The sequence below is a fragment of the Astyanax mexicanus genome, chromosome 17, assembly GCF_023375975.1.
Source record: "Astyanax mexicanus isolate ESR-SI-001 chromosome 17, AstMex3_surface, whole genome shotgun sequence".
Taxonomy (NCBI): Eukaryota; Metazoa; Chordata; class Actinopteri; order Characiformes; family Acestrorhamphidae; genus Astyanax; species Astyanax mexicanus.
This window is the reverse complement of record NC_064424.1, coordinates 20037399-20061716: the sequence shown is the minus strand read 5'-3', so window position 1 is coordinate 20061716 and position 24318 is coordinate 20037399. Positions and strand designations below refer to the sequence as shown.

The 24318-nt window shown below is 36.0% G+C and overlaps 2 protein-coding genes and 2 non-coding genes across 5 annotated transcripts in view; 1 reads left to right on the top strand and 3 right to left on the bottom strand.

Annotated features, from left to right (window-relative positions):
* The window catches only part of LOC103028444 (5-hydroxytryptamine receptor 2A), a 28432-nt gene extending 21056 nt beyond the window's left edge, over nucleotides 1-7376 (bottom strand). For both annotated transcript variants that reach the window (XM_022676229.2, XM_022676231.2), the window contains exon 1: nucleotides 7121-7376. The gene's annotated coding sequence lies outside the window, so the exon portion shown is untranslated. The remainder of the gene's footprint in view (nucleotides 1-7120) is intronic.
* A 4953-nt stretch (nucleotides 7377-12329) lies between these two features.
* On the bottom strand, nucleotides 12330-21201 carry LOC103027909 (G2/mitotic-specific cyclin-B3). Its single transcript, XM_007247054.4, has 11 exons — nucleotides 20767-21201; nucleotides 20501-20584; nucleotides 18079-18164; nucleotides 17575-17764; nucleotides 17363-17461; nucleotides 16719-16811; nucleotides 15857-15994; nucleotides 14739-14894; nucleotides 14270-14419; nucleotides 12835-12965; nucleotides 12330-12730 (listed from the first exon to the last, which is right to left on the bottom strand). Exons 1-11 carry the CDS (start codon nucleotides 20842-20844, stop codon nucleotides 12646-12648), a joined length of 1290 nt encoding a protein of 429 aa, XP_007247116.3. The 5' UTR covers nucleotides 20845-21201; the 3' UTR covers nucleotides 12330-12645.
* Nucleotides 21202-23259: 2058 nt separating this feature from the next.
* LOC125782524 (5S ribosomal RNA) lies at nucleotides 23260-23378 on the bottom strand. The gene has a single exon (XR_007425231.1). It is a non-coding gene; the product is annotated as a 5S ribosomal RNA (ribosomal RNA).
* A 593-nt stretch (nucleotides 23379-23971) lies between these two features.
* On the top strand, nucleotides 23972-24090 carry LOC125782534 (5S ribosomal RNA). Its single transcript, XR_007425241.1, has one exon. It is a non-coding gene; the product is annotated as a 5S ribosomal RNA (ribosomal RNA).
* The last annotated feature ends 228 nt before the right edge of the window (nucleotides 24091-24318 follow it).

Genomic DNA, 24318 nt, shown 5'->3' with positions numbered 1-24318 from the left:
AGCAAATGAAAAATGAAATTGACAGCTAAAATAGTTTAACACTCAGTTTATTCTTTATTATAAGCTAAAAGCACAACAAATCAAATATTCTTTTAAAACATTACAAAACAACATTTGGTTCTTATATCAAATATCTGCTATTGATATGTTAATCTGTGGAGCAGCATGGCCTAATGCATATCAGAGCCTCATAAGTTTGGCATAAGCCAAGGCTGCAGTTAGATTCCTCATAGAAGCAGTTCCAAACTGAAAGCCTCTTTGTATGCCGAGAAATGCAGCTGATATTTAAAGAACATGACTGATGAATTCTTTAGAGACCACGGTTACCTGTGCATGTTCACTGCGTATGTACAACACAACAGACAGAAGAAAAACAGCACCATGTGAATCTAGTGATAATCAACCTGAGTAGGATGGCTTCCTCTGACTGAGTCTTGGTTCCTTCCAAGGTTGCTTCCTCTTAAAGGGAGTTTTTCCTTGCCACTGTGTCACCATAAAAATTGGCATCTCTGTGGTGCTGCTCATAAGAGGCGTGGACCTGTTTTTCTCTGTAAAGCTGCTTTGTGACAACTTTTGTTGTAAAAAGCGTAATATAAATAAAATTGAATTGAATTGAATTGATAATGATGAAATTTGAATCCTTTTTGAATCCTCCTATTTATAATTATAAATCATGTAAAATAAATATGTACACAAGTTTTGTGCTGCCATTGCATCATATGACGTTTGTATGCTTTGGAACACAGCTCAGTACTAATAGTTTTTCAGACTTTTTTCTCTGTCCCAACTTTTTTGAAACATTTTGCAGGCCTGAAATGCAGGAATGAATGTATATTACTAGGGGTGTGCCATATTGTATAGAACACAAAAATATTTCTTTAACAATAAAAGATCCATATTGTGATATTAGAAGTGATCTGTTTTGAAAAGGTCTATTTTTAAATTTTCTGTAAAGCTTTAGGGGTATTTTTATATGTGTTTATGTTTGCAGTTTATATGTATGTATTAAATATTTTGCACTTAAGTATCACATATCAAATGTACAAAGTTGCTCTTATTTTTTTTTGTTGTTTTTTCTTTCTTTTTCTTTGATAAGAAATAATCTAAAAAATTACATTTTTCTCAAAGATTCTTAGTCTTCGCAGAATAATGACAGATTATCATTAATTGCAAGAGTTTCAGACACTACCCACTGTGCAAAAGGACACTGGGCCAGATCTGTTTTGAATTGTGCCGGATCCGGGCCAGATCACTTTTGCTATCTGGGTAGTTTATGGTTGGCATTAGTAAGCAGATGCAGCACTGCTTAGATGTTACTCAGTTTGGTCACAGTGGACCATTAAGAAAATAATACAAATAACATTGTAGTAATGGAATATAGTATTAAGGTAAGAAGACATACCCTGGAGCTCCAATCCGATTCCTTAAACTCAGTCCAAAAAAGAAAAACAAGTGAAACTGAGTTTGTTTCGTGGACAGCTGGATCAACAGTAATCATCTCTTGTCTATCTCACAGTTCTGGTACTAAACCACAGATGTTATCTTAAGTGAGCATTTCTCCATATACAAGCGTCCTGACAATGGTTAATCATAGCCATTAAAAAACAAGAATTGCTAACACAGACGTGTTATCTGTGTCCAATTAGAGCAGAATATCTATTTTCAAGTTAAAGTGCAATTATATGGCTCATAAAGGCAAACTCCAGCAAAGCTGCTATGAGCTGAAGGCATTTCTAATGCTACTATTTTTAAACCAATTGCCTCAGACGACCCTAATTATGACCTTAAGCAGCATATAGCCTCAAACATCTTAAACACACAGACAAACACTTCATCTTTTCTTACTTTGTCTTTGTCTGTTTTACTTTGGTTTGATTCTTGTGAAAAAGAGTTCATCCCTAAGTAGTTTCTTTTAATACATTCTTTAAAAATAATGCATTACATTACATTACATTACATTTGGCAGACGCTTTTGTCCAAAGCGACTTACAATAGTCAAGTACAATGTAAAATAAGTTTAAAGGTAAAACATCTTTGGATAGGGATAAAAGGAGGTCAAAGGGGAATAATAGGGTAGAGGAGTGAAGGAGGGGAAGAAGGAAATGAGGTTAGAAGTAGTTAGTGTGTTAGAGGTGTTAAGAGAGTAAGTGCTCTTTGAAGAGCTCTGTCTTCAGGAGTTTCTTAAAGATAGCGAGAGATTCTCCTGATCTGGTAGTGGAAGGTAGTTTGTTCCACCATTGGGGAACTCTGTATGAGAACAGTCTGGATTGCTTTGTGTGAATGTTTGGCAAAGCGAGGCGACGTTCATTGGAGGAGCGCAGCGGCCGGGAGGTAGCGTAAGCCTTCAGGAGCGAGTGCAGGTAGGAAGGAGCCTGTTCTGTCATCACCTTGTAGGCGATTGTAAGAGTTTTGAATTTGATGCAAGCATCAACTGGTAGCCAATGGAGCTCAATGAGCAGCGGGGTGACGTGCACATAAGGAACCACATAACAGGAATTAAACTTGGTGGATAAGTTTGACATTGTAAGACATGGAAATGATTTTAAGTTTTATGCTTTTGATGTAAGGAAGGAAAGGCCTTCTCACTGTACCTGCAAATTAAGTATACATTAGAGAAGAGTTTAAAAGCAATTACAGCAATTGGACAAAAGTTCAAAATGGGTTGCACCACAGGGCTAGGGATAAGGTTATGGTTGGGGCTAAAGAAAGGATTGGGGCTTGGGTTAGAGTAGGGCTATGACTAGGGCAAGGTTTGGGGCTTGGGTTAGAGTAGGGTTGGGTCTAGGGCAAGGATTGGGGCTAGGGTGAGGGTAGGGTTGGGGCAAGGGTTTGTCTTGGGTTAGAGTAGGGTTTGGGCAATGGCAAGGATTGGACCTAGGGTTAGAGTAGGGTTGGGGCTAGGGATAGGGATAGCATGTTGTTGGTAGGAATGGATAGAAGAAGGCACATACCAAGAACATGAGATCTGGAAGACCTACACAAACTATGAAAGGGAGAACCAACAGACTGTAAGTCCTCATTTAATTTTTTTTTTGTTTATGGTATCTTTTATCTTCTTTACAAATAGAACTGAAATAAACACTTCCTTCTCGGTGCTGCTATTTTTTGACAGTGAGTATATGCTGTATATTCTTTAGTAAAATAATGTTGGCTATTTTCCTCTCTTGTGGCTCATAATTTTTTTTAGTGTTTACCACGTTTAACACGACCGCAAGGACCTCTCATTTAAATACAATGACTAAGAGAGTGCCATCTGAAAACCAATATTTAAAAATGTGTGAAAGAGTACAGCCACACAGTGGGAAGCATGAATATTAATGTGACCACTGGCTGCCCTCCAATGTTTTGGTTATCTTCTTTGTTTACTTCTGTGAGAAAGATGAGAAACTGTTTGGCAGGTCTAACTCAATGGTTCTTCTCAAATGACTCACTATTCTAATGAACCAGGTCCAACATCTTATAGGAAACTGTATATCAAATCTAATTCAGTTGAATCATGGTGCTTAAAAACCAGCAGTGTCTACAACTGTTGCCACAGATGGCTGAAAGCCTTTTTTTGACTTATTGTCAACTTATTATTCATGACTGTGCTGTGAAAACTAGCGCCTGCTGAAGACACAACTGACACATTAAAAAACAATGAGATGAATGACGCAATTATGACTGTTGACCTTCATTGTGTCGCACTTCAGAGATGCACATGTCTTGTTTTGGTCCTCTGTCGAAATCTCATGCATGTTCCTAATTTAGGAATTTAAGATCATGTTGCTCATAAAATTACAAATCTATGAAAAAGTAGATATATGTGTTAATAATCAAAGTTTTGCATCTTTTGAATCTAGAAATCTATTAAATCTTTGCTGTAGTATTTGTAAATCTAAGAAAAAGGCGCCAACAATGCACAAATCTACAAATTTATGAATGTTTCAATATATTTAATAGATCTTATTTTTTGTGTTTAAGAATCTTCAAATCTATTGTTATTTTAAGGAATTTCTCACCAACTAGCACCTGCTGAAGACATAACTGACAAAAAATCTAAGAGATGAATAACACAGTTATGACTTTGTTGACCTTCAATGTGTTGCACTTGAGAGATGTGCATGTCATGTTTCAGTCTTATAATGAAAGCACAGAAATGCCTACCAAACATTATTAGTCATACTGCAGCTGACATATCAAAACTTCAAAAACTAGCAAGATAGCAAGATACTGGTATTATTAATCAACAGTGAGACTGATTTGATACTTTAAGTAAGCTCTTCTTTTAAATAAGCTCTTCTTTTAACTGATGAATTTCACTAGTTCAAAATAAGCTCTAAAAATCTATTAAATGTGTGCTATAGAATGCTATGGGATTTGCTAAGAAATGTTATCTTACAAAGTTACACATCTATGAAAGTTCATTTAGGTAATTAGTCAACCTTAGATTCTTTTGATTAATGTTGGGTAGAGGAAATTCATGTTGGAGGTAAATGTTACTGATCAGATCATAAACAGCCACAGCAATCTTAGCTATTATGTCAATAACTTATAACTTTTACACTTATAAAAAGTGTAAAAATTGTACATCATTTAAGAATCTATAAATCTATAAAATATTTGTTGTGGAAATTGTGAAACCAAAAGTTCAGCAATGTAATTTATGAATAAAAATGACTTTTACTCACAAATCTACAAATATATAATTAAACTCTAAGATTAGTTAGTAAAAAGTATTTACTTAGTTAAACTTTTGACACATAATGTATTTAACCAAGCTAATACTGGTTTAAATGTCCCTCTGATTTTTCCCTCTGTATTTGCTTGACACATTTACCAATCTTTAAGTCAGATTATTTTGCTTTATTCCTCCGTAACACATCATGCAAAATCCTCAGCAAAAATATGTACCTAAGAAACAGAATATATATAGAGAGAGAGTTTATAACCATATACATAAAGAAGAAAGAAAATAAATATTTAACTATTGCCTGTACTAAAGTTTGCATTTAGTCATACTGCACAATTCCTCTGAAAAGAGCCGTTTTGTATATTAAGGAGTGTCACAAAAGAAAAAGCTGTAACTCAAGGAAGTTTTTTGTTAGTAAAACCTACACTTGATCGCACAGCTTTACTGGTGCATGTCTTTCCAAAGAAACACACAAAGCTTATCAAATATTAGAAAACGTCTATCACCTCAGTTTACCTTCTAACCTCGCCTAACCTGCACCTGCAGAGTGAATGACGCCTTTGGGTATAATCTCTTTGACATGTCTGCTGAAATTGCAGCTTAAAAGCAGCAGTATGATTGGTGGTGCTCTTGTTAAACTGTGTGCCAGGTGTATCCTCAAAATGATTCTTTTGTGAACAAACATTTTAGCTTTTAGAAAGAGGGCAAAGGAGATTACATTCATCTGAGTCAAATCACATGAGCTGAAGAGGTCCTGTTTATCAGAAGTGCCTGTCTGATCTAAGGGGGTGACTATCACCTATAGCCTGCAGGTGCAGGCATAAATGCAGCAACCACACACACACACACCGTATCTTCCCTGTACTTTCCCAAAAGCAGAGGTTTGTATCAACTGATAGACATTGATTAGCTCCTGTACTTTTTAAATTTATAGCTAACCATTTACCCCAAACCTCCGTTTCATATTTTACTACCCTGCTGAAAAGAAAAAAAAAAAAGATTAGCCATCTGGTTATTCCGGTTGACCCGATTAGCTCCTAGCATACGCTAAGATTAAGCTGGTCTACAAGCATTATCAAATGGACCAAGCTTGACAATCAGCATGACCAACAAGGCCACGCTGGTTGAACAGCATGAACAGAATTAACCAAGCTGATTAACCAGCATGATCAGGTTTACCAAGCTGGTCACCCAGTTTGTCTGACCATTCACACTGCTTGACTGGCATGATGATGTTGAGAAGTAAGACAATGCTGACTGGCCAGCATGACCAGCAAGATCACAGTGGTTAAATGGTATGACCATAATAACCAAAACTGGTTGACAGTGATCACCTAGCATCACCAGAAAGACCAATAAAGTAGAGTGACCTGCAAGATCACAGTATGACCAAAACCATCATGACCAGTAGAATCACAGTAGTTCATAAGCATGACCAACAAAACCAAGCTGGTCAACCAACATGGCCAGCAAAACCACACAAGTTGAACCACATGACCAGAATGACATATAACATAACATGACCTAACGCAACCTAACATAACATGTTATGTTTGCATGTCAAGAACATTTCTCAGAGGCACATGCTAACTTTACTGCAAAATTTTATAATTGCACTACTGAATCTTTTGCACTTTTTTCATATTCCACCTCTGTAGATAACATGTACTTGTAAATAATATCCATAACACATTACTGTTTCCATGTATATATTTCCATCCTGGATGTAAATTTAACACCAATTTAATATTTATATTTAGTTAGTTTATTTCTTTCTTTATTGTATATTTTCTATTTTTATCGTTATGCGGCATACTTGGCGAGGGGCAAAGAAAGAATTTTATTGTACGAGGAAACTTGTTTCTTACAGTGCACATGACAATAAACTCTTTGAATCTTGAATAACATAAAATATAACATAACATAACATAACATATAACATAACCGAGCCTAAAATACATCATAACATAACCAATAACCTAACCTAACCTAAACTAACATAACCTAACCTCACCTAACGTATAACCTAACCTTAGCTAACCTAACATAACCTAACATATAACATAACCTAACCTTACCTAACCTAACATATAACATAACCTAACATATAACCTAACATATAACAACCTAACCTTACCTAACCTAACATATAACATAACCTAACATATAACATAACACATAACATAACTTAACATATAACCTAACCTATAACACATAACCTAGCCTAACATAACAACATAACATAACATAGCATAGCAAAACATTTAACCTAACCTTACCTAACCTAATCCAACGTCTGGAACAGTTGACACCTGCAAAACCAGTTCAGAGACTGGGCAGTTTAAAATGAGGGACACGGTAAACAGCCGGGCTGCTCACTAAAACTTCAATTAAACATTAATAAAAGCATGTTGAGCGTAAAATTAAAGTGTTAGGAAAAATAAGTACCCCGTATTGATGCTCTGTGCTGAAGCTCAGCTCTCTCTCAGGTGCTTCTTCAGTCAGTCAGAAAAGCAGCGCAGACTCGCGGAGCTCCGGATATACAGTCTACAGTCCATACAGCATTTACTACACTTACTCAGGAAAAAAACACTATATACACTTTAAAAAACACAGTTACAGCACTCAGAGAGAATTACTGACTAACACCCATCTCTCAACACACACTTACACACTGAGAGAGAGAGAGAGAGAGAAAAGAGAGAGAGACAGAGAGAGGGAGAGCGAGAGAGACAGAGAGAGAGAAGGGAGGGGTGAATGAATTGACAGATATTTCCCCATTAAGTTACATATTTGAGTTTTTTTTTCCATGTATTTTTTGCTCTCTGGAAATTCACATTAATATCACAATATCACAATACACTGTTTATAGAAATGTGTCCTGGTTTTGAATTTTTTTGAGCAGCTTTAGAATTTTTTTTCCACAAAAACAATTCAATGAAATAAAACATTTTCTTTTTTCTAAAAAGGTAAAATCTATTTTACATAATTTTACAGTTGTAGAAGTGCAAGACAAAAATATAAAAAAATAATAATTACTGTCTCTTTCTGTTTTTTTTTTGTTCAAAATTATTTAAAAAAAGGGTAAATTTTTAAAAAACGCTGCTGCAATTAATTTACTTTTACTGACTAGCGAAAAATAAATAAATAAAAAACAAAGTCCTATTAGCTTTCCTGATTAAAGTACTGTGGCAATGATGTTGCGGGAAGTTGCAGGAGTCTACCGCATAACAATAATGGCTCCCTGATGCCCGAAAGTCAGATGAAATCTCGCGAAATCTAGAACAAGTGGCCCAAGAGTGAACACAAACGCGCACACAGACTTTTTTACCCAATCATGTGTGTGAAAAAGAGGGAGAAAAAGATGCTCCCCTTGTGTGCATATTGATTAAGCGCATGCAAAACATAGTTGGTTCTGAAAAAATGTCTGCAGAAAACAGTAAGTTACAATTCTGTTTTTCTTTCATTTTTAAGAATGCAGATAGATGGACAGATATATAAAAAGACAGACAGAAAAAAATGGACTTAGACAGACAGGCAGACAGACAGCTAAACAGGGCTACACACAGCTCGGTAAAAAAAAAAATTAGACCACTTAAAAACAATGAGTTTTTTTTATTTTACCAAATTGAAAACCTCTAGAATATAATCAGGAGGAAGATGGATGATCACAAACCATCAAACCAAGCTGAACTGTTTAAATTTTTGGACAAGGAGTACCATAAAGGTATTCAAAAGCAGTGTGTAAAACTGGTGGAGAAGAACATGCCAAGATGCATGAAAATTGTAATTAAAAAACAGGGTTATTCCACCAAATATTGATTTCTGAATATGAACTTGTTTTCTTTGCATTATTTAAAAGCTCTGCATCTTTTTTGTTATTTCAGCCATTTCTTAGTCTATTTTTATTTGGAATTTGGGAGAAATGGTGTCCAGAGTTTTTAGGATTAACAGTGTTCATTTTACTCAAACACATACCTATAAACACCTAAAACTGATTCAGAACCTGGTCTCTTACTTTTTTATATAGAAAACATTAATACATCTTCAGATTAATTAATTTAGTTCAACAAATTATAAAGCCCAAATGTCCAAAATGTCCGACTTCTAACAGAGACTGTTTAAACTCACTGGTTAAATGTAAACTGGAAAGAGTAAATCTTTTATGGGCTTTGTTTTACTGTAGCTGGCTTCATTTGAATATGAGTGGACTGAAATGTGAGTGGTGTATTTATGAGCAGTTCTTGCATTCTGATATTTTGGAAGCCCTCCATCTGTTCTCGCCTAGGGCTGTGCTCCAAGCGCCCACACATAAATGTGATGCAGATTTAAGCACACACATTCTCACAGAGAGTCCAAATAAACTGACCTCAGCACAACTCATTACTGTCAAATCCACTCTCAAAAACATTTCTTTTTTTCCCCACAAACATGCCATGATTCAGACTACCAGTCCTGGATGAGGATATTTTTTAAAGTGGTTCTGAGCTCAGAGAGCACCATGAGAAATAGAGGACGCCATGCTCACAGCCAATCAAAGGGTAGAGGGGTACATGAGGCCTATTACTGAGACAACTAATTAAACATGTGCAATCAGGTCCCATTCTTCCTGCACAAACATCTTGAGGTGAGCAACAGCAAAAAAGTTTCTTGTGACATTTTTGACAGGTCAGCACTGCAGACTGGTCAGTCCAGTATCTGAAACTTTTTATTCCACAGTCATGCCTTTGTTATGTGTGCAGCACGTGATTTAGCTTTGTCTTGGGTGTCCCTGGAAAAAAATCTGTCTTGATAGCAGCGTTCTATAGCTCCAAGACCTGCCTGTACATTAACTAATGTACATCAATGCTGCAATCAAAAAAGTGTACCGACAGTCCCTTACCATTATAGAACTTAGTTATTGGACTTGTCACTGATATCAGACTGGATGGTCCTTTTTTGTCTTTGGTGTCCATACACACATACACTTATTTAACCTGTCTAGGTACACACATAGACAAAACTTTTGTACCCCTCCATTAAAGAAGAAAAAAAAAAGAAAAACACAAAAAAAAAACACAAATAGTGACTGAAATAACTTGAAGCGGACAAAATAAATAGTACTTAAAATCTACTGAAAAACAAATACTTAAAAAGAAGACTTTTTGTGGTTTAAACAAACTAATAAAACTGGCCAAAAACTGGATAAATAACTTATTTTGCATGACCAAATCAAGGATTTTGTGTAACTCTTAATGAGATTTCTGCCTTTTGTGGTATTTTTGGTCCACTACCTGTTAGCAAACTGATCTCTGGACCAGTCTGAGGTGATCTAATTCTAACTAAACAAACAAACAAACAAACAAAAAGAAAACATTTTCTGCCATAGCCAGATCAGTCACCATGTCTCAACCTGATTGAGCAGCATTTTACTTACTTGAGACAAAACTTAAAGCAGAAAGACCCACAAAACCATCATCAACATAAGACAGCTACAGAAAAGGCCCGGCAAATCATCACACAAAGTGTTTGGTGATGTCCATGGGTTCCAGACTTCAGGCTGTCATTGTTTGCAAATGATTCTCGAAGCATAAAAAAAATCTCAATTTTATTAAAGATCAATTCCATTTGAGCCATTATTTTTGAGCCCTTGAAATGAGGAGGCTTTGTAAAAAAAAATAGTTCTTCAGAAAGTCCAGATCCTCTGCTCTCCATCAAGGGGGTCGATGTTGAGGTGGTCAGGTCCTACAAGTACCTTGGTGTGCACCTGGACAAAAGGCTGGACTGGTCAGTGAACACTAACGGTGAATTTACACTGCTCCGACGCGACAACGCACACGGTCGCACTACCCCCCTCCAACCGGTCGCATGTGGGCGTGACAAAGGCGTTCCCTGCGTCGTCCAATTGAATCGTTTTAATAAATGGGAAATGCTTTTTATATAAGCTATTATTATTTCCAATAATTAATAAATATAAATGTGTCTTTATAGATATAAATGTTTGAATGAGCTTCATTACACTGTCTAGTGAGCATTATATAAGCGGACAAAAGCAAACTTTTCCAATTAAATTACATATTAATATTTAAAAAACCCACCAGAGACTCCAACAATCACAGCAGCCTTTCTCCTCGCTGACAGAGTCCCTGTGAATCAGCGGGGATTTTATAAAGAACAGGGAAGCCTGAAACTTCTCTTCCAGGCTTCTCTGGACGCTTGAAAGCGGAACTAAAATGTTTTCATGCGCTGCGCTGAGGACGCGTTACAGGCCAACACCTGCTCTCTGATCGGATAGACGCATTGCGTTGGACGGACTCATTTGCATAAAGTTCAGCTCGGCTCAACTTTTCATCGCATCGCATCCCCCGCTCTCGACGCGTCGGACCCATGATGCACCGCGCGACTGCGTCTGACGGAGGCGGCGCTTCCCATTGAAAATGAATGGGATCCGTCGCTGTGCGTTGTCGCGTCGGAGCAGTGTAAATTCACCGTAACTCCCTCCACTACAGGAAGGCACAGAGCAGACTGTAATTCCTCAGGAGGCTCAGGTCCTTCAGGATCCTGCAAATGTTCTACCAGTCTGTGGTAGCCAGCGCTGTAGTGTGTTGTGGAGGCAGCATCAGCAGGATGGATACTGATCGACTCGACAGGCTGGTGAGGAAAGCTGGTTCAGTGCTGGGATTAGAGCTGGAGTCCTTAACACCACTGACAGAGAGGAGAGCCCTCAGCAAGCTGCTGAACATCATGGACAATGTTCACCACCCTCTGCACAGCACCACCACCAGGCAGAGGAGCTCATTAAATGGCCGACTGCTGTCCCAGTTCACAGACAGACTGAGGAGGTCTTTTGTCCCTCAGGCCATAAGACTGTTCAATACCTCTCAGCACAGCAAACTAAAAACTCTGTGACACTTTTTCATTCCAGCAACTCTGTACAATCAAGGGACACATCCTCAGAGATGCCTTATTTATAATATTTTTATAGTTATATGCACTAATAGTTTATTTACTCACAGTTTACATCTCTACAAATTTGCACTGCTAAATTAATGTATTATATAACTGCGTTCTTGCACATTTTTCCTTACATATTTCCTCACAATATGCACAGCAACTAGTGTACATTGTTTTACTGTGTTTACCTGCACTACCTCCATTACACACACACACACACACACACACACACACACACACACTAATAGACTCTACCTTTATACTTTATTGTTTTTTTTTTTTATGTTTCATTATATCTTATCCTTCTTTTGTAACTTCTGTGTACTATGTATACCTGCTACTGGAAATCTATCCATCCATCCATCCAACAATGCATCTTAGTTGATTCATTTAAGTCCAGTGTGGTGGCATGTAGAGCCACAAATCATGAAGATTGTGCCACTGTCCAAACATTTCTGAGCCTAACTATTATAAACCCATCACTGGATAAGGATCAGACACTGATAACTCCCAGCAAACCTGCACTGCCCACCTGTGGCTGCCAAGAATCATTACAAGCACTGCTTTATAAGGAAAATGTGTGTTGTCAAAGTAAACCTCCAAACAGTTTGTTTTACATCTATAAAATTAAAATTTGGGGGGAGAAAAACAGGCATGTGAAAAAAAAATCAATTTATTATTTATTTATTTATATATATATTTTTTATTAATATCACTGCCACATAATGACAGTGAGCATGATAAAGAGGACTAACATTCCTTATGAATATAAAATAATGTTCGGCACACAAATATATTTTGAACATCAGGTATATTAAAATACAGCAAGTCTACAAATAGCTTTTCTAAAAAACATTAAATTCTCAAAATGACTGTGACTGCATCTACAGTTTATCCTTATTCACTAACAGACTACAAACTACTTCATAAAATAGTTTCAAAATTAAGTACAAAACTACACTATTTACATATTTTAAATGTACCATAATAAATAACATTTACAATGTAACAAACACATATTTACAAGAAAATCTGTTGATTCACTGAGTGATCTCCTGTTCAGAAAGAACCTCTTCTAATGTCTCAATATGTACCAGAGGAATTTTTGCTACCTCAAAAAATACCCTGCAAAATATGGAGAGAGAACGAGAGGGAAAGAGAATATAAGATACTTGAGAATAAATCATTCAGAACATTACATTTCAGCACTGTGTCTTCGCTTTACTTACTTGTGTGAGTACTTAGTTTCCACGGCTTTGAGCTTGCAGTCTGACGGGCTGGCCAGCATTGCATACAGTCTCCTGACCAGAGGACCCAGGTCGCTTAGTGTATAGCCACTATGGTACCGAAGAGCTGGTGTCTGCAGTGGAGACAGGAAAAGGGATACAAGTTTAAATGAGCAGACAGCAGAGATTACTTTAACTTGTTACATTCCTACTAGCTATGGTCAAAGAGCAAAAAAAGCAATTTATCTGCAAAATAAGGTTATTGTTGGAATAATTGGGGATGGGTTTCCCAAAAGGTTCTTAGCACTAAGATTATTCTTAGAAGATTCAACAAGCTTCAAAAAATAGAAAAAAGACGTGAAAGCGATTTATTTGGTTAAAAGAAGTAAAATGTCTTTTTTATGTGAAATAATAACAGTAACAACTACCAGCAGTCTACAACTATATTGAAATTGCCTTACAGGTTACCAACTATGCGTCACCCATTTCCAAAAAAAAAAAAAAAAAAAAATTGCCAATAGCCCTATCTGCACAGGATTAGTTACTCAGGGGGTCCTGGGGTAATCTTATCTTTTATGGGGGGGGGGATCCTCTGTGATTTTATTCCTATCCGGAACGACCATGTTTGGGATTTTCTCAGACGTCCTCTGAGAAAATTACAGGCTGAATTGGCTACTTTTTTTTGCTGAACTCCGTGGTCGTCTCGTAATTTTATTCTAGTCCGGATGCACATCTCTGAGTTTTGTCTCCTTGTGTTTAATAAAATAGCTATTTGTTCACTGCCATGCACCGTAATTACACTTTGGGCACACGTTTCTGTGGATATTCATGTAAACACAACAGCGAGTGGACAAGGAGGAGCTACTGAACGCAATGTCGTGACGAAGAAAGCCAAAAAGCTCATTTGTCCTCCTGTTTTTTCTAAAGCAATCCAGATGCAAGAGTTTTATCACTGAGCAGAAGTGTGAAATATTTTTCACAGATGTCCCCCCCGAGAAACTAAACCCGTTGGGATAGGGCTAACAACAACTTATTTCGCCATCTCAAACATCATAGCAGTTTACAGAGTGAGTAAAATACGTACTTAGAGACACAGTTGGCTATTCACGTTTTAAATAAACCATATATTTTTTTATGTTACAAATCAACTCATACTTTAACATTTTACTTTTTAAGCCCTTTGTTATCACTCGATATGTAGAAGAAATTACAATATGTGTTTTAATCATACCGCCAAGCCACAACAAGGGTTATGTATTTGGAAACGGAAATAAAAATTTATTTTTTTTGGATTTAAATTACTCTTCCAATCAAGATATTTTTTTTTTATTTAAAAGAAAAATGTAACTAAAATGTTGGAATATTTAAATACAAATCATCCAATTTTACAATAAATATCTCACTAACACTCAAACTCACAAACACACACACATCTTACCCATCCTCCTAGGCCTTTGGTGATGAGTGCAAGGAGCAAGCAAGCAGAGGCGAGACGTGAAGCTCTCTCAGGCACCAGCTCTAGCTCCAGCAGACTGAGTTCACACACATAGCGTGCTAGTGTTAGCGTCTCCATGCTAGCATGGGCTACCTGTGGGTAGCACATGGCACGATGTAACCAAAAAACACAGGACAAGATAATATAATGTAGAGTAGAAAATTCCAAGACATAAAATGGGGTTATAAAATGGGGTTATGAATTTTTTTAGAATGTTTTAGAGTTTTGGTTATGTATGGTATGTTTTAATAATAAGACAACAGTGTTTTACAGCAAAAACTGAAACAAGAAAAAATATTCCCACTACACTACACATATGAGTTCTGTTTTGGCTAGTTGTCTGAGCAACCCCTGCAAACAGAAATAAATTAAATCTCAAAGCACATTAAATGAAAGTTTTAAATCTTCAAACCTTTGCATAACGCCTGAGGAATCTGTAAGGTACTGGGATGTTAATGTCAAAGTTAAGTCCTTGCAAAATGTTCCTTTCAGTGACGAGGAATTCTTGCCTCTTGTAGGCGTCGTCACAAACGTACAAGAAGTCTTCAATACTGGGAGGACACCGTTCCTAGACATCAAAATACAAGAATGGGTTTTAAAAACATTTGATAATGTGTTTTCATTCAAATCAGAAGAAGAAACACTCTCCAGAAAGAGAAGCCAGAGCACACAGCAACCAAACATGCTAAGACAAACCTTAACATTGTAATATTGGCAGTTGTGTAATGCTGTGTCCCCAATCAACAATGTCAAACAAAGCAGCAGATCTTCATTTGAGAAAAACTGAGAATGATGAAGACTGGTATTTTTTGAGAAACTTTTTGAAATTTTTAGTCCTGTCTAGTTTTTCTAGGCAGAATTCCTCATACTGTGGGGAAAAAGGGTTTTGACCACTGCTGCTCACTGTACTATTAGGATATTAAACTCTCTAAAAATCTTTTGATTGTTTGCATTGGAGCACTATTAGCAGCTTAAAAAAAATACACAAGATTGCCATTCATGTAGATACAGAGAATCCATTTTATTAGTAGTGCATAGTAGCGATCTGTACTTTGAATTTTTCTTTTTTGGCAACATGCAAGTTTCGTTAGTTTCCTATTCCAAAAATGGAATTTACAGGCATTTTCACATGAGAACTTTCGGACCAGACTCAGCACCAAAGTTTATGTCTTCAACACATTTTAGACATAGTTTTGGTTTTGAGTACTCTACAACTACTACATACTGTTTTCATCTTCATCTGCTATGTAGGCTGCATCTCCATATACTTTGAATCAATTGGTTTGTAAAATACTGTCAGATCGTAGGTAGATAGATTGTGCCAAAATCTCTCTCTCTGACGGAATTTGACTCCCTTTCTCAGAACTTTGAAGCACAAAGGAGAATGAGCGTAATAGATTCCCCTTTATTTAACATTATTAGTGAATGTTGGGCTTGTGTTAGTCAAATAATTAGACAAGAACCATAAAGCTAATTGCTAATACCATGATAATCTCATGTGTATATGTATATGTATATGTTTTCTCTTACCTCAAACTTAGCAGCGATGAGCATAGCAGTGGAGCCAATGAGCTGCAGGGACTCCCTCACAATTTCTGTGACTGACAGGTAGTGGTCTATCAGCTTTACTGCCAGATAAAGGGTTTCATGATTGAGCTCAAAGTTTTCCTGCCCAAAAAAATTAAGAGATTTGAAAATGCAGTAAAAATATTCCAGAGACTTTAAAAAAAGATGGACGCCGTGTCGCAGTTCCCATTCGTTCAATAAAAATGAAGCCAAAATCTTCCGCCATGTTGGCGACCCTGATACCCGATTCTGCGCAGTAGAGACCAGAGGAGGGAGAAAGACTGTGGAGAGACCGCCTACTCATTTAAATAACCCCGCCCCTGAGGGCTGCGTCGCGGTCACAGACTGCAGAGCGGGGTGGAGCGGAGCTGACGGTCTGTTATTACTATAAAAAGTGTTAACCCCAAGTGAATTCCTGAATTAGTACACATTTCAAACACATAATGAAATTAAAATCAAAACTGACAATGTGTTTGATAATCACTTGAGGAATTTTCTGTACAGAGCAGAATTTATTTACCAATGTATACTTTACAGTGGCATGCAAACATTTATTAAGCCTTGGTCAAAATTACTTTCACTGTGAAATTTATCATTTTAAAGGCTTCAAAGTTGGTTTAGATTGGAGAGGGCTGGTTTATTAAACAACCTGGTTTCTGTTCACCATCACCCTGTGTCATTTTTACTACAAAGCACTACAAAAAAATTAACTTTAAAAACTAAATAATATTGTGCAAACACCTGCACAAATTTAGAAATTCAAACAAAAATTTAATTCTAAATGAAAAATAAAAAAATAATAAAAATAAAAAAAAAAAGCACTTGCCTGGACCTCCACCATCCAGTCGACAAGAATGCCCCTCATTTCTGCATTCAGGTCTGGCTGCTTGTGCAAGTAATCAGTCAATACAAAATGTTCCTGTAAAGTAATGATTACAAATTACTTTGCAGTAAACAATTATAGCAAATAGATTACATTACATTATTACAGATACATAAAATACTGCAAACAGACTGTCGACATTGAACAGATGCTTATATTTGACCAATATTTAATTTTGAGGTGACAAAATAATTTCTGTACTTTGAAAAAACAAAACATTTACATAAGAAAACATTATACACTGAAATTTAATGAAACTGACTTAAATTTAACTTCACAAGATGTTAGGCATCAATAATTGTTCTGTTAGTGTATATTATTGTGTAAAGAAAGGTAACAAAAGTAGCAGAGAGATTACTGTGTTTGCTGAGTATATGCTGGAAAACTGTGGAATAATGTCTGTTTTTTATTTATGTACTTTGTTATATTAAAAGGTAATGCTGCATGATCCAAGTTAGACATTGGCATCAGCCCACAACGCCCATATGATGCAACCCAACTTGCAACATTGCAGGTTGAACAAACATTTGAGGTGGACTTCAAAACTGGTGCAAAAACTACAGTACATGTATTTGACAGGTCCTTACCTCTCTTTTCTGAAGGTAGTCAAAAATATCTTTTGCGTACTCTGGACTCATCAAGCAGTCACCAGCCTGTTCGCTATCAATGTCAAAGGCTTCCGGAATCTAAGAATGAAAAAAGATTAGGTTCAAATATTTAAAAAGCACAAAAAAACAGCATTCGACATGCCAATCCAAGATATGTCTAATTCATTTAGACCACTGAATTAAATTTCTACTTCTTGTTTTGCTGGTTCCACATGTTGAAGGACCACAGGCTCCAGAGTTTGAAGGACTGCAGGCTCCGGATGTTGTTGGAGTGCAGACTGGTCCTGAAGAACAGATGCCCCAGAGTCTTCGGACAGCGACTCCTCTGCCCGTCCCTCAGCTCTTTTGGTGGACTGATCCTCAGATGACAGATATTTAGACCTATTATATTGAAGGTCCCCATTAGTCACCTCTAAATTGGATCATATAGAATCGTAAATGATGCTTGTTATACAAAAATAAAATAAGAAATCCTTATTCATTTGAAAACGTATGAAAATGGTCGATAAAAAAAATATTAGAAATCTACTTCACATGTTTAAAAAAAAAAAAAAAAAAAAAAATTCATGCATTTCCATTCTATATGGGTCCTTATCAGTATCCACCTTGCGAGTAATCACATTCTTCATATCTTAAAAAAAAGGTTAAAAAAGTGAGTATTATAATTGCAAAAGTTCAAGACCATTAATCATTACTTATTCTTAGTGACTGCTTTGCTTGTAGATGCCTTTTTGCCTGGCTTGCTGCTCTTCACAGGGCCACAGGTCTGGATTTTGTTGGTCTGTTTGAAAGAAGAAAAAACAGTTTGCTTTAAAACAGTTAGGAGTTTTTCTTTATTTAATGCCGTTTTTTTTTAATGAACTGTTCAGATAAATATTTAATGTAAGTAAAACTAGATATAAACAATACATATAAAACCATAAAGGGGGCACAAGCGCCCAAAAAACAAGTCCTAAAGGTGAGAACAGAATTGTGTTTTTGTTGTTGGTAAATGTTAATCCACCTCTATGTTTGTGTGTGTGTGTGTCGTTTGTATGTGTAGACACAGGTCACTCAGCCACTCTTTTCTGTATAAAAACACTTTATAATGCTTTATTCAACCTGTGTTAGTAGGTTAACTCTGGATTTTTATCCTGTAACATCCCCTTAACATACACTATAAATACGTGTGACTGTTTCTTATTGAATAAAGAGTATTAAACAGGAGCTTATTTTAAGGCATAATCCAATTTCACCCCTTAGCCTTACCACTCTGTTTTATGTGTGCATGCCTAGGGGTAAGGCATCCTGATTCTTGTTAGGCTGGCGGGGTAGGTTAGGAAAGTGTTAGGGCTACATGTTTTGAGACACACTCAGAACAAAGGGCTGTCAGAATAAGTGGCAAGATAGCGACACAATCGACCAAAAAAAAAAAACACACAAATGCAATTATTTTCCTTGTTAACTGTCTCAATTAATCGTTTTTTATTCATTTTAAAATGTCTAGTTGAGGTCTTTAGTATGAATTAATGCCATGTGAATGTTTTTTTTTTGTGAAGAAAAAAAAAAGTGCTCCGGTGTTTCTGTAGAACCCTGCTTTATTACACTGAATTACTCCTCTGATTGACTAACAGCACTGCAGCAGAGAATGCTACCTGAATTCCCCCCACAGATCTAAATTTTGCAGATCTAAAACTCAAAGGACAAAATGTTTTCAGAGATACAGCCTTGGTTGTAAAAATATAGCACTGAGTGCTAGATAAAGTTAAACTTTGCTTTACATCAGACTCTCAGCATTGCTCGGCAGCCCTGCAGTCGCAAGAAATGTTATCAATGCTGCGGGGAGAGCGGCGTAGCTCCCTGCGGCATTGATAATGTTTCTTTCAGCTAAACTATTGCTACTCTTACTTCAAACTTGGTGATTAAGTGCTTGGGCATTTTCACCACCCAGAGTCGGCTCTATATCATAAATTCCAACGGGAACAGCATCTTTGACTGGTGTTCTGTCAAGTTGTGCTAATGTTTTCCAGGTGGTTGCTAAGGTGTTGCTAAGTGGTTGATAGGCAGTTGTAGGGGTGGGCGATATGGCTCTAAAATAATATCACGATATTTCAGGGTATTTTTGCGATAACGATATACTTGGCGATATAGGAAAACTAAAATAATTCATTAATTTCAGGAATATAGTATAATAGTATAACAGTATAATCATAATGTAGCAAAATAAATAATATAGCATAAAATAATATAATGCAGCAAATAATATTGCAGAATATTTAGTGCATGCATATAAACTGCAAACTAAAACAATTATACAATAAATACACCTAAAGCTTCACAGTAAATAATAGACTACTTTTAAGACAGAACAGCCCTATTATCACGATATGGATTTTTAATTTCACAATATTTCTGTGTCACGATATATTGTATACGATATAATTTTGCCCACCCCTAGGCAGTTGCTATTATTTCTAAAGTGGTTTCTAAGCAGTTGCTCAAATATTTCAGGTGGTTGCTTATGTGTTGCTAAGTGGTTGCTAGGCAGTTGCTATCATTTCTAGAGTGGTGTGGGTTATGTTGTGGGGTGTGTTGAGTGTGGTGTAAGGAGTGTGGGTGGAGTATGGTGCGGTTTGGGGAGTGTGTGTAGGGTGGGGTGTTTGTATTATTATTACTGTTGTTGTTGTTGTTTAATACTATTATTATTATTATTTAGTAATATTATTATTAGTATTAATAGTAGCAGAAAGCCCCTTTTACCCAAAAGCATTGTGAGTACAGAAGAGCCCCAACCATTCAAAGCCTTTAAATGAGCATTAATGCAATGTCAAAATTTTAACATTAACCAATGTACAATAGGCAAGGTTAAATGAAGACTGTTTAAATGTTATTTTTCTTCAAAAACCTTAAAAGATGTAATACAACCAAAAAATGAAAAAAAATAAAAATAAAATATGTAAATTGTTTTTTTGCTATCATCGATAAGATCTCTTTAAAAATGACAGAATAAAAATGCCCTCCACACAATGTAAAAAACAAAGACATGCAGAATTAACATATTCATAGCGTTCTATAATTTATGACAAATTAATATAACGTTATATATATCTAATCTATGTTTAAATGTAGGTAACTTACATTTGTAAGGTCAACAAAAGCAGATCTCTTCTTGGGTCCTCCCTGTGGGGAGGAGGGGGTTCTCTTAACATGAAAAACATCATCCTGTAACAAAGAAAAAACACAAAGACATCAATAATAAGCTTCTCTGTGCATGTGGGCATTTATTTAGAATTATATGTAAAGGTTAGCTAGGTAGTGTAAGTAGCTGGGCTGGGTCGTGACAGGTGTGACTGGCTAATATTCGCCAGCAGGTTACAAAACACAAAGGACGTCAGTGCACTCACCTGGTTGTCAAGTCCGTTAGCTTTCCCCTGAGCTTTAGGGAAAGAGCCATGTCTGTTAGTCCTCTGGAAATTAGCCATATTTAACTCCACTCTGATGATCCGTCCTCCAGCCTTCAGGTCTTCCGGTTGAGCTGATTTGAGATTCAGCCGCAGATCTCACACATCAGGGTAATCCAGCGCTAACACCGCCTGACTACACCGGTCTGTTTACCTCGAAACCAGGGAGAGCCGCTCTCATAACCTAGGCTTTAGTTTAAGTGGCTAAACAGATAAAAACTTATGTTCAGATACAGATACCGTTCACACGACACACGAATTACGGTTTACATCAAACTGTTAACCCAGCGATTATCTAACTGCAGCGAAATTTACCAGCTTGGTAACGCTTTCCTATTCCCCCAGAAGCTATTTTGAAATTAAGATTTGAACTCGGAGTCCCTGTAGAAGCGCAACGCTGATTGGTCCATCGTGAAAAAAACGTGATTCAGAGCGGCCAGTTTAAACGCGCTGGCCAATCATCATCGAGCTTTTATTTAACGTATGTTTTTAACCTATGCGGTAAAAAATATATGTATAAACTGCTCTGGAAAAAAAATGTAAGAGGCCAGTTCAGTTTCTAAATCAATTTATCTGATTTTGATATTTCTAGGTATGTTTGAGTAAAAAGAACCTTGCTGTTTTATTTTATAAACTACAGACAACATTTCTTCCAAATTCCAAATAAAATATTGTCATGTAGAGCATTTATTTGCTGAAAATGAGAAATGGCTAAAATAACAAAAAAGACGCAGAGCTTTCAGACCTAAAATAATGCAAAGAAAACAAGTTCAAATTTATCAAGTTTTAAGAGTTCAGAAATCAATATTTGGTGGAGTAACCCTTTGTTGAACTTTGTTTTTAATCACAGTCTTCATGCATCTTGGCATGTTCTCCTCCACCAGTCTTACACACTGCTTTTGGATAACTTTATGTCACTCCTGGTGCAAAAACTCAAACAGTTCAGCTTGGTTTGATGGCTTGTGGCCATCTAGCTTCCTCTTGATTATATTCCAGAGGTTTTTAATTTGGTAAAATCAAAGAAACTCATAATTTTAAAGTGGTCTTATTTTTTTCCAGAGCTGTATAAATTAGCTTTTATTGTACTTTATTTTCCAGTTCCACCTGTCAATGTGTGTTTCACACCATTTAAGGTGGAACAGGAAACTTTGTTTTGCGATTTGTTTACACTTGTTGTAAAGAAAAAGGCCAATGAGCATTAAAACTACACATTAAACTATATAGTTAGCGTTAGTGATTATTATTATTTTTTTTTATGAAATTGATTGAACGGAGAAAAGAGTATGAGCAGCCTTAAACCAAAAAATTAAAATTAAGGGATCTCTTACCTTTTTTTAACTTTAAGGAAAAGTAATTATTTGGAATCATATTGTCTATTAGAACGTTTTTTCAATGGTAGGACAATGATTTATAGGTGAATAAAATGCTTACTATAATTTGCATTAGTTTGAGAAAACAGAATTGCAAGGATATATACTATATAGCATATTATTCTTTTTCTGTTGAATAAAACATACACCAAAAACTTTGTTAGTTTATCGTTTTGTTTTCGCCCTAGCTGTAGGCTACACCACGTTCTGTAGCTCTACAGGCTGTGCAACGCACCTATTGTAGGCTTTGTTTGTTAAGTAATTCATGAGAGTTTAACTGTATTGTAAATAACATTTTGTGTAGAAATAATACAAGCAAGAATAAAAAAACTTATTTCAAATATTTCATTTTTAGTATCAGACATACACGTGATGTGATCATTAAAAGGCAATGCTGCCTATTTATCAAGGTTCGTCATAATAAATTAATAAATTCCAGCTGTTTAATGGAAAATACTCCATTCTATAGAAATCAGATGAGAAGTCAGATTTGTTAATTAAGATTTATATTGATATTTTAACTAATTGACTGTGATGTACTGATTTTGTATTGGATATTTGTTTTAGAAAATGTTGAAAACTATGCTAATGTCTAAAAATTGTTTGGTAAGTAAGAGCTTTTATTTTGACAGGATGTTTCCCACTGTGTTCCCCAAATTTTAGAGAAGGGTCTGCGCGCAGATCTTGAAATTTTATGGTAACTTATGCTGTTCTGGAGCTACTTTTTTTTTAACCAGCCAGCCTTTTTACTCCCCAGCCTCTATGGATTTTACAGCGGGTTGGTAATGTGGGTTGTACAGACTTTGTTATCTAGGTTTTTTATCACCAGTTAAAGCATAAATTTCCTTTATATATTTCATGGTCGTCAGAAACACTGTTTAATGTTTAAGATTACTAGTTCTATTTTGATTATGTATCTCATGGTCAATTGCTTCAGATTTTAAATTGTTTTGAGTTTTTTTGTTGTTTTACTTTTGCTAATTTGATTTAAAAAAAAAAAGCAATGGAAACCGATATTAGGCCAAATAAGAACAAAAAACAGAGCTTAAACTGGTTTCAGAAAAAAAGCTTACAGCACCTGGTATTCCCAGGCGGTCTCCCATCCAAGTACTAACCAGGCCCGACCCTGCTTAGCTTCCGAGATCAGACGAGATCGGGCGTTCTCAGGGTGGTATGGCCGTAAGCAGAAACTTCTTAAAGACAAAGCCCCTTTAACATTCAGTATAGCAAACTCTGATGATATAATTTTTTTTATCTAAAACATTGCTTTCTCACACACTACACACCAACTTGTGGAATACAGCAGACATTCTAAGTGAAAAGCTATTTTACATTCATAACACGCAGAGTATTTCATTTTTATCCTTTTTATTTATACTACCCTTTGATAACAAACACACAAAAAGAAAGCGATTAGAGCTAAACTTCACAATATAGCTATAAAACTATATAAAAAAATCACATTTCCTCTTATAATCATTAATACACAACCATCTTTAAACGAATGAGCAAATAGAGGATGCACTAACATTAATTATTTTCATCAAATTCATTTCTATCATTTGTACCAGATTTTTTTATTTTTTTATTTTAATTTTTTTTTTAGTTTAAAAACGTTTTTTTTTTACTTTACTAATATTTTCTGCTGTTTTCCCACAAAAAGGTTTTATTTCGACAAAACGAGTCTAAACCTCGTGTTATGTATTTTAATCGTAAAAACAGAATGTTCAACAGGTCGCATATTAATGTTAAATAGTCTTGCTTTCCATATTTTACTTGTTTACGGCCATACCACCCTGAGAACGCCCGATCTCGTCTGATCTCGGAAGCTAAGCAGGGTCGGGCCTGGTTAGTACTTGGATGGGAGACCGCCTGGGAATACCAGGTGCTGTAAGCTTTTCTCCTGACACCATTTAAAGTTCAAGTTTCCTTTTGCCTAATATTTTTACAGAATGTTGAGTTTCAGTTGTCATTTCATTCTATATTTTTGTTGTTTATGTTTTATTCATAAGTGTGTATCTGTGGGTAAACTGCAGGAACACTCTAATTTAAATACAATTATGTTATTTTTTATCTTATTTACACCACTGACCCAGGGCTGCAATCCAATACGTGTACTTTTGAT